The sequence below is a fragment of the Hesperophylax consimilis genome, chromosome 5 (genome assembly GCF_061612785.1).
Source record: "Hesperophylax consimilis isolate HC1 chromosome 5, BYU_Hcon_1.0, whole genome shotgun sequence".
Lineage (NCBI taxonomy): Eukaryota > Metazoa > Arthropoda > Insecta > Trichoptera > Limnephilidae > Hesperophylax > Hesperophylax consimilis.
Genome location: NC_142840.1, coordinates 608,429 through 627,961, shown reverse-complemented (window position 1 = coordinate 627,961; position 19,533 = coordinate 608,429). Strand labels below are relative to the sequence as shown.

Genomic DNA, 19,533 nt, shown 5'->3' with positions numbered 1-19,533 from the left:
TACAATAACATGGAATTGTGTTGTACAAAAAATATGACTTTGTATTGGGTGTTAATTAGTTTTTATTTATAAAATACATGGATTTGAATAGATACTTACAAGGCATTGATAAATTGAATCACCATATTAGGCAGCTGCCTGTTTCATGGTGGACAATCAAGGGTAAACAATATAAATTAAGATTTTGGGCCTTACTAATAAACGTGTTTTAAACCCTACACAACTGATACTCAACCCTTAATGTAGAGTAAATGGTTGTTTCTCAGCTGCACAGATTTATATACGTCAATTAGTAAGTGGGTAAAAATATAAACATTTGGAATAGACATAGTTTTGAATTAACATTTTAATATTATCTACTAAATAAAATTAATATTAAAAAATGTATTTGTTCCCCTTTTATGAATTACAACGCTAAAATAATGATTAGCATTTATAAAGAGAATAGGTGGATGTAATCTCTAAACAATATAAAATAAAGTCGCTATCTGCGTCTGTCTGTTTGTGCGCTTAGTTTTTCTAAACTACGCAACGGATTTAGATAGGGTTTTCAATAAAGAGAATTTAGAGAGAATTTTTATATATCTCAATTTAGAGAATTTCTTCCGGAAGGTTTATATTTAAAATATATGCATTTAAATAAAGTATAGAAAAGTTGATGTTTTGTAAACAAGTAGAATTTTTTTTTGTGTGCTTACATTGCTAACTCTAGCTAAACCTTATGAGATACATCAAAATAATATACTGCTGAATTGTATATCTTAAAAAGACCTACAGAAAAGTCAGCAATGATATATGTCTACCTCCTAAGGATAACCCCCAGCAATGCCGAGTAATAAGGTAAGTAATCATACTGGAAAGAGATAAAAAACAAATATAATGGAATATGAAGTTTACAAAAAGGAGATCAAAACGGAGTATGTATTAGCTTTTCAGTAAAACAAAATCCAAGTTTTATATAGTATTGAGAGAAATGTATCCATTGTAATACACATGAAGCCGTTATTTGAATATTTAATGTGGCAGGTAATCCCAACCAATATCGGCTAAAGCCAGCAGAAATTTTCCACGTCTGTGGTAAGATGGTGTATTAATGCCCTGTTTGTCCTACTGCCTACCTTGATCAAAAACTCTGTGTACCCCATTGCAGGCATGCTGCAGGTACCAACAACTATTAAGTGGGCCAAGTTTGATTGTAATCATTTGATTGAATTTATTATCACGAATAAAGCAAGAGGTCTAGTTGACAATCAAACAATATCAAAAAAATATTTCACTCAAATCTTGAGTGAAATTCGGATGATAATATTATATTTGGCGTAAAATGTTATTTTATATATCCAAACGAAAATTTAAAAACTATTACCTACGTTTACAAAAAACAAGTTATCAGTTATCACCAATGACATTATAATATTACATCATTATCATAATTAACATTGTTTAAATTTCGCAGACAAAACAACCTTCACAAAATGACAACCGAGCGCGCGTGCGCACCAAACACCGGCCCGCCCCCCCGCAATGCCCGCCAAAACCGAAGTTTTCCGGATAATTCCGAACGCCTTCGGGTCCTAATTGATAACCGGCACGGCGCTGAATTTGAAATGTGCATCTACAAATTTAAAGGTTATCGCCCCCTGCCCCAAAATTTTATGATTTAATTGGTGTCTATTATTAGTAGTACATTCAATTTAAATTCCAATTACACCTTTTTCTTTAAAAATTACAACTAATGATAGTGATTATAAATACGTATTTGCTTTTCCAGTAATAATTTTTATACGATAAAATCAGTTGTTCGATTGTAAATTTGCATTCATTTATTGAATGCGAGAAATCATTCATGTATGCACTAGGAATACAATGTACAATTATATTTATTTTATGTATGATACATTGCATAGACATTGACAGTAAATAGTAATGTACGAAGAATGTGAACCTTGCAGTAGAAGCGTGTGTTTTCCTGGACGAAGAGACTTACAGGAACGGAGATAACGGTTGGTTCGCTGGGCGGGGACGGAGAGTGGAGCGAGTGGAGCCGAGTCCGAACTCGAGCGCTCGAGCCCGAGCCTGCTCTACGCTCACCGCTACTCGACTCGCTAGGAGGAAAGAGATAGCGAACATTTCCCCCGCGGCCGACTTATCTCCCATTCGCCGGTCGTATTTGGGCGCAACAGGTGTGGGTCCCTCCGCAGTCCTGTCAAATCACCTGTATCAAGCATATTTTGACAACTCCTCAGTGCGAACTTGCTAAACATGTTATTAAGTGCATTCACAGAGCTAGTTTAAGTGGAAACCCCGTTAAACCCGCGGCCTTTGACCTTTCAGAGTGACATTTGACAGCTATATAGACACCGGGGCGTGTTACAGCCAACTTTTGAAGTAGTTATTTATTTTGTGTTGTGAATAATAATATTGTTTGTGGAATTTGTTGCCAATCAGGTCGTTCGCGTGTGCCACAAATGCGCGAACACATGCACGTTATATGCACAATTCTGTGTATCTAAATAGTTTGACAGTGTTGTGAACTGTGCACTAACTGGTTGAGACAACTTGGACTAACGACGCCTCCAGCATGGAGACGTTCTACGACATCGCTTCCAATGACCTGAAGGAACTGTGGGATTCCGACTTGGATCCGGTGAGTCCTTCCTCTGCTTGCCTTATCTTGCCATCCTTACCTACCTAACTCTACCTCTTTCTACCTTGGAAAAACATTCAACCAAGGAAAAGTTTGTACCAAGACAGGCGATTTGTTTGAATCTCTTTTCAACGCAAATTCCAACGTGCGGTAAAAGTTTAAAACGATCTTGAATGAGGAAAATGAATGATGTCACTCACAAATAACACGGAAAAACCACTCGGAATTCTCAGAATTTAGATAAAAGCGTAGTTGAATTTAAAAACAACATTATTTCATAATCAAGATATATATCTAGGTAATAATTACGCCGGCATATATTCCCAACTCGTTCCGACTAATTGGATTTGATACTGCCGTACTTAGATATAATATTAAACCTTTACAGGCAACTATTTCATACACAAATCTAACGTTTGCCTATAATAATACAACCACCACCAATTATTAATCATCGGAATGTGCTTTCGCAATTTATTTTATTTTGCTTATGCCGTCAATTTTCATTCGTTTTATATTAGTGAAAGAGGACATTTTAACAACTATTCAATTTTAACTACACTACACATATCATAACACCCGGTGGTATGTATGGGTTGAAATAATGTAAAGCTGCCGCTGCATTTTTAAATAGTTTTGTGATGATTGATGATGATCAACGATTTTTGCCCCAGCATACCCAATTTCTACCGATGTACAAGTTTCTCGTTAACTCTTTAAGTTTTTAAGTAAAAAAATATATGTTATTTTTGAAGATATATCTATACATTTGTTATGCTGAAACTTTTAAGGTATATGAAATTACCTCGATGGAAAAAAATCGCAAAGTAAGCTCCGGAAATCATTAAAAACACGTTTTGATCCGTTTTTTTTAATTTGTTATACCTAGGCATGAAATTCACAGTGTATCTTTAAATGCAACTAAACCAATTGTCCACAAATTTTTGCTCTATTCGAAAGAGTCGTCTTTTATTAAATATTTTAACCATTTTCGCTTAATTGTTATAGTTTTTAACTCTAACTTTCGAATTTACATATCTCCCTTTCAAACCATCTTTGAACGCTTACTACCGGGCCTTATGCTGTTGTAGGCATTTTAATAATTATTTGGCAAATTTGCTGTCCGAGGAAAGTTCGGAGAGCAAAACAACACATGTTTTAAGTAGAGATAATAAATTATATTCAAAAATCGAGAAGAACATACACAGCAAAATGCCGCCATTTCTGCCAAGTTCAGTAACAGCACTTTTCTTCCCGCCTAAATTCGTAGGACATCAATGCATATAACCTACCTACTTATCCATTTGTTTTTTCTTTATAACATCTAATAAACTTGGGTACGGATGGTTAGGTTTAGCATAATAAGGTGACCCTTATCGTAATTTAATCGGAACAAGCTGTTTTCTCTGCAATATGTCATGTGTATGTGTCAATAATTAAATGTATTTTTTTAAATAATATGTTCTGTCCACAAACCAACTGAGAACAGCATTTGTGGTATTCCACTAAACTTGGAACTTGTAATAAAATGTTCTATTCTGAATCTCAACTGGTTTTTGGGGCTCTACGAGTAGTTGTTGCTCTTAGTTCATTGCTCCACACAACCGCTAGGCCCAGCTCTAGACCGGCACCGGCACCGGCACATGAACAAACCCACCTAATGGTTTTTTTTATTTGGATATAATGATATATCTGTTTTGCAGTACATTAATATTCTGTGTGTCTCTCAGTTATTATTATATTTTTATGTGATTTTGACAACACTGATGTTGGTACCTATTTAGGTACCTACTTCACAGTTTTGGCCAAAATATCTATTTTACAAAGAATTATTTTTTACACGCTGGAAAGTTTTCACTGAAAGCTTTAAAAACTTTAAAAAAACGGTAAGGGCGGTAATAGGTACCTACCATAGGCATGATGTGTGTGGTACCTACCTTCCCTTTTCTTCTTGAAATTGTTCTATTTTTGATTGAGCTTAGCCAAGTCCTATTTTGACTCGATCGTTTTGCATTTCATCCGACTGTAAATTTATTTGTACGTTCCGTTTCAAGATGGTGGCCGCTTTAATGGTTCAGAAAAGTTTCTTTTTTCAAATGCGAAATGGTCGTGTTTATTCGCATTTTTTCAATTTCATGGTACCTATTACCTGCCTGAAGAAGGTTTGTTAAATTAATTGTCATTGAAATAATGACATTTCTTTGGTCAAATTGTATCTATTATTCAATATTTTACAAAATTTTACCTAAAATATATGAAATGTTGGTTTTGATATAATAACTAAATATATGTATATATATATATATATATATAATTTTGATTGAGTTAATAGTACGTGCCACCATCACCATCGTATCATCATCACCGAGTATTTATAGATAATTTTGTTTTATTATTGGTTTTGTTTCTTAGACATAATATGTATCTATTTGATTTGTGTCATACTTTGCTGAAATTCTATTTAATTAGTAATATTCTTGTTCGCGTTCTGTTCATCAATTTCGATAATTTTAACGATTATCTTCGATATTCTTAGTGTAATAAGTAATCAGCCTACAATATTACTACTAGTTAGTTGGGAAGGAAATTGTAATTTGATCATGTAAAATCGTCTCAATCGACAGGTATTTATTTAATAATCGTAGATAAACAAAATTGTAAGAAAGCAAGTTATGGTTATGAGTTTATAATCTCAAAAGTCGTCGAGCCTTCCCGTTATTATTTAACTCTGTGGTTTCTCACAATTTCTATGGGAAATTTGCTGTCGGTGGTTGGCGGTCTATGTTTTCTAAACGCAGCGCCTTGGGCTTAAATTAACAATCTCTTCTGCAACTCTATGAAATTATATGTCGGAGATTAAATATATTTTTTAATTTTAACCCCGAGAAGTCGACTTCGTAGACGTAGAGGTTACAAGGAAATGAGGCCTGCCTGCCGGACAAATTTAGAATCTGAAACAAAAGGCCTGATTGTAGGTGCAAGGTTTGTCAAACTTATTGTTCTCATTGCCCCTTTTTAAAGATAATAACATTCAAAGCTCGAAATCACTTGCACCTTGTTAGTATTGCATGTGTTAAAAGACTAAAGTTATACTCTCTGTATCGCCCTTGTGAAAGACCACCATTCAGGGTCGAATCATTGCTCGAAATGACTTGTAGCCGTATTTATCTGTCAGTTGTATTGTACGTGTTCAAAACTAAAGTCATACTCTCTGTACCGCCCTTGTGAAAGACCACCATTCAGGGTCGAATCATTGCTCGAAATGACTTGTAGCCGTATTTATCTGTTAGTTGTATTGTACGTGTTCAAAACTAAAATCATACTCTCTGTATCGCCCTTGTGAAAGACCACCATTCAGGGTCGAATCATTGCTTGAAATGACTTGTAGCCGTATTTATCTGTTAGTTGTATTGTACGTGTTCAAAACTAAAGTCATACTCTCTGTATCGCCCTTGTGAAAGACCACCATTCAGGGTCGAATCATTGCTCGAAATGACTTGTAGCCGTATTTATCTGTTAGTTGTATTGTACGTGTTCAAAACTAAAGTCATACTCTCTGTATCGCCCTTGTGAAAGACCACCATTCAGGGTCGAATCATTGCTCGAAATGACTTGTAGCCGTATTTATCTGTTAGTTGTATTGTACGTGTTCAAAACTAAAGTCATACTCTCTGTATCGCCCTTGTGAAAGACCACCATTCAGGGTCGAATCATTGCTCGAAATGACTTGTAGCCGTATTTATCTGTTAGTTGTATTGTACGTGTTCAAAACTAAAGTCATACTCTCTGTATCGCCCTTGTGAAAGACCACCATTCAGGGTCGAATCATTGCTCGAAATGACTTGTAGCCGTATTTATCTGTTAGTTGTATTGTACGTGTTCAAAACTAAAGTCATACTCTCTGTATCGCCCTTGTGAAAGACCACCATTCAGGGTCGAATCATTGCTCGAAATGACTTGTAGCCGTATTTATCTGTTAGTTGTATTGTACGTGTTGGTTATCCAATGAATAATAAGCAAAGCGGTACCCATACCCGCCTCCTATTCAATAAATATACGTATAATATTAATACAAATTCGATATTAAGATTACTTCGGATACGCCCGCAACACACTTATATCGGTGATGCAGCCAATAGAAGTAGCATTACATCAGAATGCATTAAAAGGCCTTATCACATGTCCTAAACGTTCATCTAACTGGCCTATGTAGTACGTTCACTCTCGATACCACCCGGGCCCGCACCACCATACCATTCATCTCGTAGGACCATTCTTGTCGATTTCATCTCTTAGGTAACTTACTAAATTTGAGTATATTCTAGATTGCGGTTGCCATTGTTCCACTGGCTCCGGGCATTATACACTCTTGTGCTGTATAAAAGAAAACTAAGGTACTTACTTATAATTAAACAAAATTACTAACTTACTTAAAACCCGGCCTCAACGCTCTTTTTTCATTGTTTTTTCTTGTGGAACAAGTGGAAGATATTATTATTTCATAGCTTTTGATGGAACTGAACTGAAAATCGTTAATAGAAGTTCCATACTGAGAAACCACTATGCCAATTACATATCGCTCGAGTTCCCCGTTTGAAAGTTTTAGCTGCTTCACTAAAAACAGATTTCTGCTTTAAGATTAATACAGATGTATTTCTAGTAATTTCATCACAGAATGTTTTTCTGTACACGAAATAGTTTAATTGTACAAATCAATCATGAAGTTTTATCCGTGTTATCACAAGTTTAGTATTCACGAAGTTGGATGATGTCACTTTGTTATTATTTCAATTGACCTCTAATTATTTTTTTTCAATTTGGTTTAGATCTTAGATTTTATCATCAGCGTTGCTCGGGTTATGGATGATTGTTTTAAGGTTATGAATTCTAGTAAATTGGATGTACTCTAGTTACTAGTATACTTATATATAAACTTAATACATAACCATTGGGCGTATTGTGGCTCTCGGTGGGATACACGCGATTGATTTTGTAATGCCAATTATCTTATAATTATAATGTGCATGTCCTATCTGAGGGGTATTTATAACATGATGGCCACCACTGCACTGGTGACACTGGTGACAAACTGGAAACCAACCTGAGTTCATATAGTTTTATTACACAAAATAAAATATAATAAATCTGTTATTTTACATGCTTAATAATATTAACATTTCTTTGTTTTTAACCGGTATTTTCTCTTCTGTAGAAGGTATCACTTAGAAGAGAAGTGAGCATTGTGGAATTTCATTTTTTTACTTTATTTTTTTTCATTGTTCTTCCAAGCACAATCCCGATAAATCGAAATTAAGCAGTTTGTCAACAGGATGTTCACGTTCAATTACAATATAACATATGTACATAGTATCATTACTAATTACAATACAACTTATACATAATATTTATCACTAACCACTCCCATAATCAATAGTATTACTAATACAGAGTATTTCTGCTTAGTAGCCATGTTTTCAGCATATATCTGAATCTCTTAGTTAATTCGCCATTTTTTATATTGCTTGGTAACATGTTGAATATTTTGGGCACGTTGTATTCCAGGGTTCGCTTTCCGTATTTATTGTTATATTTTGGTACAAGTCTTCCTTAATTTTTTGTGAAGGCTTTTACATAGAAGTGATACATGATGCAGTGTACATAGGAGAATATCTGTATTATACAGGAGATACTGACAGTAAATAGATGTAATCCATTGTAAAGACGGTACAAAATACACAATTGTAAAATTGTGATTACAAGTATAATGAGAAAATATTATTAAGAAATAATTATTAAAAAAAAACAAAACGTAAGAGTAAAAAAGAAATTACAACAAATCTACATATACCTACGACAAATCATTAAAACTATTTTACCAACGCTACTCTAATTTGTAGGATTTGACAAAGTGTTGGTATAGATTATGCTTGATTCTATAAATGGAGTCAATAAATAAATCAATAGCACCCCCATAATTGTTGCCCAGATCATGCATCCTATTGGTCAGTGAGTGTGTCTGATAGTTGGTCGTGTATGTATTGCAGAAGAATGTATATCTTGTCTTGTATTCCTAGTCGGCACATGGAGTTTAATAGTGGCAAGGATGGCAGGACTATCAATTAAGTTGTTAATGACTCTGTGTAACACAACCAGGTCTGAAATAATTCTCCTGTCAGACAGTGTTATTAGATGCAATTGATTCATCAAACTGACATAATTAATGTAATAATTGGAATTCTGAGCTTAAAATTTACGTACTTAAGAAATTTGTGCTGAACACTTTCTATATTATTGGAGTGAACTTTATATAAAGGGGACCAAATAGGTGAATTATACTCCAATTGACTTATGACTAATGAAATACAGAGGGTTCTCATACAATCTATGGAATTTAAATCAGTTAAAGTTCAGCAAAGGAAGCCAAGCATCTTTAAAGCCTTATTAGTTATACAGTTGATGTGTGCAGTAAATGACAAGTTTTCATCGAATATTACACCCAAGTCACGAATTTGTGACACTGGTATTAATTTAATATTTTTTAATATACTATATTCATGTAAGATATTATAACGAGTTTTGGAAAATCGTTTTACTTGACATTTCTGAATGTTCAAAAATAAATCATTTGGTTCACACCATTTGAAGCTGTTCTAAGTTAGTCTGTAAAATTTGACAATCGTATACATTTCGTATTCTTTTATATATTTTTAAGTCGTCAGCAAATAGCAGAACTTAAATTGGTCAACAATGTCATTGATGAATAATAAGAAAAATATTGGGCCGAGGTGGGACCCTTGAGGAACCCCACTTGTGGCCTCGAATATGTACTCTTATATACGGAGTCAGATATATCCTGAAACAATATTTTTTGCCATAATAAGGCCTGTACCGGCAAGACAGTCAAGTACCGATACAACAATGATATGTTTCGCCTCTGTGAAAATATTTGTTTTGGAACTAGTAATTTAATCATAGAATATTGTACTAACTGTAGGTAATTTAAATTAGTTTTGCTAGAGTGTCCCCATGTGGTTATTCCATATCGTAAAGCAGATTCTGCGAGTGATAAGTAAATAATTTTTAAAATATTCACAGGAACGAAACATTTCAGTTTGTACAGTTTGCCCTATCGCTCTCGGCCTTTTACAAATTTTGTTTATTTGCAAGTCACATTTAAAGGTTTTCAAGTAAATGCGAACACTTTAATTTTGTAAAGAAATTTAATAATTTAGTAGGAAAGTATTTAAAAAAAATTATGTTTGTAATCCAGGGCTAATCCAGGAATTAAAGATATTTGCCATTTTAAGATTTCTTGTGGCCTCCATGTTAATAATAAAAAAAATAAGTGACACATTCAGTATCTATACATACGAGTATACACGTTTTTTTGTTGTTTGTTTTTGGGGTGTTGTGCCGTGTTGCGCTAACTCCTTCTTTAGCCGACGTTTCGGACAGCGTTGCAGTGTCCATCATCAGGGCAGATCCGGTAGATCCGAAGATGTGTGATCAAACGTCGGCTAAAGAAGGAGTTAGCGCAACACGGCATAACACCCCAAAAACAAACAACAAAAATGCTTTTGGCCGTGAGAATCTAAAAACTTACCTGAGTGTACACGTATTTACCTAATAAGTGACACATTCAGTATCTATACATACGAGTATACACGTATTTACCTAATAAGTGACACATTCAGTATCTATATATACGAGTATGCACGTATGTACCTAATTGTAACTATTATGGCTCACTTGTTTTACCTGGAAATAAGAACATGTATGCACTAATTGAGGTAATTGTGTGTAAAATATGAAAGGTTTCCAAATACTTTTACAATATTTCAGCAGTAATTAGAAAAGCAATTAAATGGCTACCCAACATTGTTTTGGGTTTCGTCATAACTGGTGGCATTCATTTTCACAAAGCAATACTTATTGATGTAAACATGTTCGCTTTTAAAATACATACACGAAACTCTAGTAAATGTGAACAATATAATCTCGTGGTCTATCGATCACCATTAGAAATCACATTTTGTTCGGCACTACTACCAAATCTTCAAATAGCAAAATAAATTATTTAATTCAAAGCAATTACGAAGACCGTTTTATGTACCTATTCACATTTTTTTCTTTAAAATCCCGTCCGTGATAATACCTAACCCTTTTCTTGCGTATTTTTATAGTGACCATTGACCATTTTTTATCTTTATTGTTTCAATATAATTTTACAGCGCCCTTGAGGCTATTTCTCACGAAAACGGCGCTATATACATTAGCCAAATATTATTATAATTTGATATAATGTCATGGGGCGCGCCATGCGTCACAAAATCTTGTACTATTATCAATTTTAATAAATGTACCAAAAATATGTTTTTTTGTCTTCAAGTGCCTACAAATTAAATTACAAATGTCTACCATTTTCACTAAAAAAATGTCGCATTTGATCTTTGATTTCATCACATGTAACATGCACAGACGTCAAAACATCCGAAGTCATTTTATTTCTCAATAGAATATTTGGATATATCTAGTGAACAAAGAATTATTCTCTCGACAATTTTAACATACTCTTTCTACAACCTACTTACCTGATATGCAGATATGTAGGTACTTTTCAATTTATTTGTTGAGCAAAAAGCTAAAGAAAACCAATATCTGTATACTTGGTTTAAAAATAATAAAATCCTTACGAAAAAAAATCTCACCACTCTTCTAGAGTAATAAATATAAAAACTTGTCGGCGATTTACAGCTAGTAATCTAACAGGCTAAATATAATTTTAACTGAAAGATTAGATATCTGGCTGAAAGAGATTAATGAAAAAACTCTGAACAAAACATTAAAAACGCCATAGAAAACTAATAAAACAGAAATGGATAACTTTAGTCAGCCTCAGCATAGGTCACCCTAGAAATACAACTTACTACACATATATTTAACATCATATTTTGTATGTACAATGTTTAAATAGTCGCTATAATATTAAAAATTTAAAAAAAAACCTGTTTTCTTATCTATTTAACTCTAATCTACAAAAATGGCTTCAGTAATAAACATTGATTTTGAATCAACCTCTAATGAGAATATAATAAATTGAAGAATATTAATATAATACACTGTTTACACTCGGAATATTTTTTTCTTACCTTTTTAGTAGTTTTCTTTTTTTAGTAGAAATTTTTTTTTGTACTATTTAATGCTAATTTACACCTTACAATTGTTATTATAAGTTTTTATTTTGTCATTAATTAACGTGAAACTAAATATTAAAAAAAATGGAAGACTAAGCATATTTACTAGGCAACACAACAGCAATACCATGTACATTAACTAAAGATTCCAATGTAGTGCGTGAATTATTATTAGTTAATTTATCCCTAAAACGATTAAAAAAAAAACTACAATCACTATAACACACTACATAACCAAACTCAAAACTATGGCGTTATTGTATACATTAAAAATCACATTACACTTTCAGTCAAGAAAGTAACAATAACGCATACTGTCTTCAACTTCAACTTGATAATCATATAACAATCCTAACTATACATATACAGATCTCCGAACATACGCAATATCACCCCATTTATATACTCACTAAATGAAATCCAAACAAATATAGACCATTGCCAGAACACCTATGTAATTGGGGATCTTAACATAAATATCATCAACAAAATGCAGCCTCAAGCCATCGAATACCTAAATTCACTAACGGCCGTTGTTCCCAATCCTACTGATCAACTGTTGAGCCAAAATCTTGGCGGTTTATTACTTTTTAAGGTAATAATTTCTTCTTTCTTTCCCGGGTAAAAGTGATGACTTAAAACGCAGGTAGTTTTAAAGGATCGATTTCAAATAGAATGTACGCTCTTCGAATGAATATGGTGCATCGACCAGACTATTAATTGTCCCTGAGTGGAAAAGGTCGCACCCAGAACATTAATTAATGTATCTACTACCCTAACGGCTTTCTGGTCTTCCTCCATGTCTGCCTAGCCACTTTTCTCGTTGTTAATTCATAATTGTACGCTTTCTTACCTATGCTTTGAAATTGTATTTCGGCGTTACCTATCTACTGTTACTAAAAACAAAATTCTGTCTTGTTCGTCGGACTCGTTTTCCAACTAGATTCTTAACATAGAAATGATTTATCAGTTAGGCTTTATCAAGTTTTGTCATAACGCACCATCATAATCCTATCGTAATATTAGAAGTATTTGTTGATTAGATACCTCCGTGTTATTGAGATTTCTTATCGATTAATTTCCAATCGAAACACAGCGCCGTTCTTGTGAAACAGTCGTCTTCGGGGGCTAAATGCTCAATCATAAACTTAACGCCTTATCTAATAATTATTTGTGATAACAAAAGGATTATAGACGCTCACCGTTATGTTATTATTTAAAAACGGTAAAATTGGGTAACTGCGGATGCAATTAAATACATTTTATCTAAGATATTATGGTTCATAAATTACCCAAATACAAAAAATATATACCAGGGTGTGCCTTGGATTTTACTGCTTTCTTTTCGACATTCAAGGCCCAAAAGCTTATACATATACTGTAATCTTTTAAAATTGTTTTTAAGACAAAGTGTATGCACAGAGATTACGGTGATATTATCACGAGTGCTAAAATAATATTTTATTTATTTTCCCATTGATGGAATACACATTGGCGAGTTGCCTAGATGGCTTATTGTTGTGAAATAGAGGGGAGGTTTTTTAAAAATATTTGAATACCGCACAACATTCTATACTACTGGGGGGAGTAGGTAGATCCGGATTTTATTTTTATAATATGAATACCGCACACTGCTCCGAACCGCCTTGTGACACCTCACCTCATTTAAGGTGGGACACCTCAACACCTCATTTCAGAATTTTAGTACCTCATTCTCATATCGTGTCCTACCCAACTATACGGCGCTGGCGGATCAACAAAATTCGCAGATATATCAAAATCTCACACAGTTTGTATTATTTTGTTGTTTCGTGCCTCGGTATTATTAATTTATTGAATAACGATTGATTACTTATTTTTAAATAAATTTTTAAAAAGGGCACATATTTGACAGTGTATGTACTGTGTGCGATTTAATGTTTGCGGCTTATCGTTTTCGTGTTTTATTATTAGTTCAAGGAATTTGTTGACCGCAGGTGAATGTTTATAAGTTTTATTTTAGGCAATTGGTTATTGTCGGGAAGAATGACTACACTCTTACCACATTTCTCCAAAGGTAGGTATTTTTCAGTTAAACTTTACTGACTTGTGATTGCAATAAATACATTTTTAACTGCGTCTTTTACTTTCTGAAATGTAATTGGATCACTATTTTTAGACAGTTTTGTAGTCTTCCAAATAGAATACTCGACTTCACAGCAGATTATATCGATTATACTCGACTTTACATACTTATTATATTATTATTTCTTACGAGTATTCAATTTGACAGTTTTGTAAAGTCTGTCAAATTGAATATTCAACTTCGCAGCAGATTTACAGCGCCCATACCTATACTTATATATTCTTACGAATAAATAAATAAATCTTTATATGTATATATAAATTCAACCTTAGTATTTTTGTGCATGATATCGCTGAAAGTTTGTTCTCCTTAGTGGCTTAGTGCCAGTAGTGGAGAGTAGAGAGTGGTTTTAGTTTTAGTTAGTTAGAAGTCGGAGACGCCCGAGGAATACTTAACGCAATATCTCTACACCGGAATGAGATACGGAGTAGAATTAAAGTCCAATGGTGGAAGAAGTCGGAGACGCCTGAGAGAGACATTGGCAATAACGAAGCAAGAAGTCTTTAAATAGTATAACATAAAGGCGCTGTCCCCGTCTGTCTGTTTGTGCGCTTCGTTCTTCTAAACTACGCAACGGATTTTGATTAGGTTTTCACTACCCTTTAGAGAATGGGTTATATAAATAATACATGTATATTATACTTATAGAACGTAGAGAAAGGCCGTGGTTTTGTAAACAGGTTTTTCGGGCGCTTACATTGAGATAAATCAAAATAATATTCTAAGGAATTGTATATCTTGGAAAGGTGTACAGAAAAGTCCGCGATGGTATATGTCTATCTCCTAAAGATAACCCCAGCAACGACCGAAAGTGTAATGTGTAGAAGATTACGCCATGGCCTCCGCCATGAGCGGTGGAAATGTCAAATGAGCAACGAGTATTTTAACTTGATGCTACAACACACACACACACAAGAGTCTTCCGTCTTCACATCCTGCTCCGATCCTCAGTCCACCTTTTCCTCGGGCTGCCTTCTGGGGCCGCCTGTCATGTAGATAATTATATTTATTTAATTAGTGTTGAAGACCGCGTCGATAAGGAGAGATCATACATCTACATCATCGTGTAGCTACCTTTACGCATAGCAATCATCCCATCGTATAGAATCCGGCGATGGTTTTGTTTGCCCAATTAGAATCATTGTGGAAGTTGAAGATATAAAGGTGAAGGGGCGAGCGCGAACTCTCTCGCAATAAAATTCTCGACAAACATCTCCGTTCTCAACACGGATTCAGGAGGTTCTCGTGTTGTCCACTTACATTCATGAGATGCGCTTGCCCGAGCCGGTGGAACTATGCATATCCCCACCTGTGAGGCTAAATGGGACGGGGAAGGAAAGGTTGGGAAATACCTCTCTATTCCGATCTGATCATCGATATACCTTCCGCTCTGGAACGATCCATATTGTCTTTTTTTGTTTTACATGAACAGACGATATCGACATTACGAGGAAGTTAAATCGATTGTTGAGTTGAATGAATGTTATCTTGGCGAGAACACAATGATGGTTCATGAATAAAACGCCAAAAAGCCGAACGTGCCATTAACCCAGTATACTGAGTGAGCGGTACAATACGCACCTACATACACTTACCTGTGTATATCGACATTAATAGACAAAACTCATTTTAATACAACATTTCTATTTTTTCTCGCGAAACTCACGTCGGGCATATAAATATGTATTATCATAATAATTGATGATTAAATCTCGTTGCCGATGTGATTAATTTATTGATAGTGAGTATTTCGTATCTTCCACTATAAATCGAATGGTGGACCGCCATAAATGCGCATCTTGACCCTAATTATTATAAACCCATTTTCTCCCTGCGTAGTACCCACTGTACACAGTTGACTGAGCGCCGATCTCGAGCTCTTTGCATATCATCTGTCGGTAAATTTGTTTGCATGTTCCGTGTCTGGTCAATCCTGTTGATGTCAAGATGGTAGCCGTGTTGTAAAGCGCCGCATGGGTGTTACGAGCTGTCAAATCGGAATAATTAACATGACGCGAGGTCTGCTGTTCAGTTCTAACTACCGGTAGCTACGTAACGTTACACTACAATATAATATGCAGCTTCTGATAACCTACATACATACAGTGCAGCCAGGATTTCCGTGGACGCCCCCGACTTATTCTACCACTTGTATTCTTTTTCTGGGTGCTCGCGCTCATATCGCCATTAATCTACCCGTTATCTCCCATTCATAATGCGGATAACAAAATGTTGATAATTTCTCGACACACTCGTCGCGTTGTGAGATAAACCATGCTATTGATATAAAAAGGAATGCTATTTAGTTTTATCTTAATATTGTATAATTATGGTCTTGGGGCATTTCTAATTTCTACATATATACTTGTGTCTTATTGAATTGATACTCCAGAATACAACTAACGTATTTTTAATTAAAATAAACATTGATACTAGGGGAGTTTCAACAAGTCTGTAGAACTGACTACAAAGACTATGGTTAGGCAAGTCATTTTAATTTTATTTCTTTAAATAACCTGTTTTAAAATCAACACAATTCATTCAACAAAGTTCGAATGTCATTATGTTGGTTTAATATAAGATTTCTTCTTGAAACTCTTGAAAATTGACTACTTTTGACTTGTAATTTTCTGATTGGGTCTGAATTAGTACTCGAGAAATTAATTGGATATCAATAGAATTTATTAAGACCCAGTGCGATGTCGCGATAATATAAATTGCCCAAATTGTAAAAAAAATAATCTTTGATTATTGTTCTTTCATTTTCCAAAAAATACGAAATAAATTCAGTGAGCATACCTAAAAACTGTACCATATCGGCCGATGGAACAGACTTTGACTTCTATCTCCTCCGTTGTCTTGTGCCGGTCGAAAACGTTTGCGTTTGTCTAGAAATTTCAGACTGAAAACAGTTGAGCAAATCTCATTAGATCTCATTAATTCAGGTAGAAATATTATTTATTTCACACTCTCTTGTTCTTATTATTATTATTAACTAGTAGTTCTGTGAACAGTGGCATGTTTATTACTCCGAAACAACAAAACACTACCACACAACACTAAACAAACAACACAACACTAAACAACACTACCTACCATATTGACAGGATTGGCCGGACACGGAAACATAAACAAATTTACAACAGACGAATTGTAAAAGTCATGTTAAAATGGACTCAATTTCATGATATTTTTAATTAACTTCTCTTTAGTTTTTTTAAATACGGACCATTGACCCATAAATGCTTTTTGATATGAAATTTAATAACAGCAAGTAAATATTCGACCTTTAACTTTACGAGTATAAAACGCTTATTTCTCTAAAAAAATACTAACCGTACTAACTGGTCCAACCATTGATGTATTATATTTAGTCAATTGGTCCGACAATAAATTCGTGAATTTATCGCTTGGCTGAAACATTCATTTGAACAAGCAATGTTTTTTCATAAATTTTCGTTATTTTTTTATCAAAACTTTGCCGTTTAACATACATTTTTTACCATTAAAAATAATTCCTGTGAACAAAATTTAAGTAGTTAAGTAATAATTTGAATTTCAAAAGTTAAAAATGATAAGCCTTATTAAATACACCATCGATAATATCATTTTAATAACAAGATTATGTACTGGTAATATCTTAACCGTGTATTTCTTAGATTCATAATCTTATAGTAGGTACTTAGGTTTAATTATTGATATAAACATCAATAGATGAGATTTTAGTCAACGCCTACTAGTATTTTATCTACATATAATATACGGGAAGCGTGGATTTATAATTTTATTGTCTATGTTTAGAATCTAGAACAATATGATTCCCTACATTATATACAATATATGTTATATGTAGTGTATAAAATACTAGTTTTATTTATATCTTTTAAAATCTATAAAACAATGGGGGTCTTGTCTCAAATTTGAACATTTAGGTTATATTTTAAGGCTCCATAGCTCACAATGGAAATGACCTACACATTTTTGACGAAAAAAGCTGTACAAATATCATAACGCCAAAGTTGCGGGCTGTTAACATAATTGCGTTTACTTGAAAATAGATAGTCGAGATAGCTGTGAAAATGTCAAGACGCCAGAGCTCACCTTTCAAGTATTTTTACTTTTATTACATAAATTGTTCGTTTTTTAAATAGTGACCCTTCTAATAATACATTAATTATTTACAGTTTTGTCGATCATTCTACCTGTTTTGGAAGTGGAACTCGTTTAATATTCAAATTGGGATCCTCGCATCGTCCTTAACCCCGCGCTTAGTCCAGCGGTAGTTGTATAAATACACAGTTTGGTGTGTACCACGGGGCTGGAATGCAACCATGCAGTGAGTAGTGATGGTGGTCGATGTAGCCAGCAGGGGTGTAGTGTAGTGTAGTGTATCTTGTGACTATTTGAATATCGAGGCTGTGTTGGAAACTGTGGCCACGCTGGCTTGAGTGTTGTGTGTTGTGTGTAACTGTAACCGGTTGGCTGCTAACAAACACATCTCGTGGACACTAGAAACGCCGCGATTAATAACTAAAATACTGATTGATTTAAGATTGCTCGGAGAAGCACCCATCTGTTTTTATTGTCTTTATTTTTATTTTTTTAAATAGCAGTTGCTCGTCATAGGACTTGGCTGTGGCAATTCATACAAACGAAGAATATATTCGATGCCTAGAAACATTTAGAAGCGAGGGCTCGAATAGTCTGCTTTTACTTTATCGTTTGTGATGTGCAGGGGTTATTTTTTTTATTCGAAGTCTCACATCTCAAGTGTTTCGTATAAATTTAACACATTTTGCATGTAACGTTTCGGCTCCCCCAAGATTTTCTATGAAGAAAATTTATTATTTCTTTTAGTTAACAACACTCATAAGTTCAGAACCAAACGACTACACATTACAAAAAATGCATTCATCTGTCTAAGGAAAGAGTACTTCATACCAATATACATCTTTAAAATATCATTCTATGTAACCTGAAGTGCTCTATTAATTAAATTATATAAATAGTAACATTTTATTATGTTTCGTGCCACCAAACCAAACCTAAAAATACCTTATAAATAGTGTATCAATCGAATTCCTAACTTTACCGTGGATATGAGAATTGTTAGTAAATTCTTCATATTCGCAAACGGACACAAAAATGCCATAGGCGTTGGCGTAGGCGTTGTTTTGAAATTGTCTAGAAATTTGGAGTAATTTAAAATGAAAAAAAAAACTGTAAAATTTTTAGCATTTCTTATCAGAACATGTCAAATCCGTGCGCATGCGTAGCACGATATGCAATTTCGCTGTTATCAAGCTGCTTTTCACGCATTTCACAATGCATTAAGTTTAACTATAAAAAGTTAACATTTTTTATGTTTTTAAATAATCAACAACTTGAAATAAAAATTTGCGCACATAGGCAGGCGTATTACAACAGGCATGAATAAGTCAATTTCAATCTTTTCATTTAATTTGAATCAAACCAAACATTGTAATCTGTACAGCATATCTATTACAAACTTTACTTTCGCAAATCCAAAATTGTAAATCCAATGAAATGGGAAATTCCCATTTGGC

At 34.0% G+C, this 19,533-nt stretch overlaps 1 protein-coding gene across 2 annotated transcripts in view; it reads left to right on the top strand.

The window, feature by feature from the left end:
- The first annotated feature begins 1,996 nt into the window (after positions 1-1,996).
- The window catches only part of CrebA (Cyclic-AMP response element binding protein A), a 254,457-nt gene continuing 236,920 nt past the window's right edge, over positions 1,997-19,533 (top strand). For both annotated transcript variants that reach the window (XM_089631512.1, XM_089631511.1), the window contains exon 1: positions 1,997-2,647. In XM_089631512.1, coding sequence (XP_089487638.1) covers positions 2,582-2,647 — 66 coding nt within the window. In that variant the 5' untranslated portion in view covers positions 1,997-2,581. The remainder of the gene's footprint in view (positions 2,648-19,533) is intronic.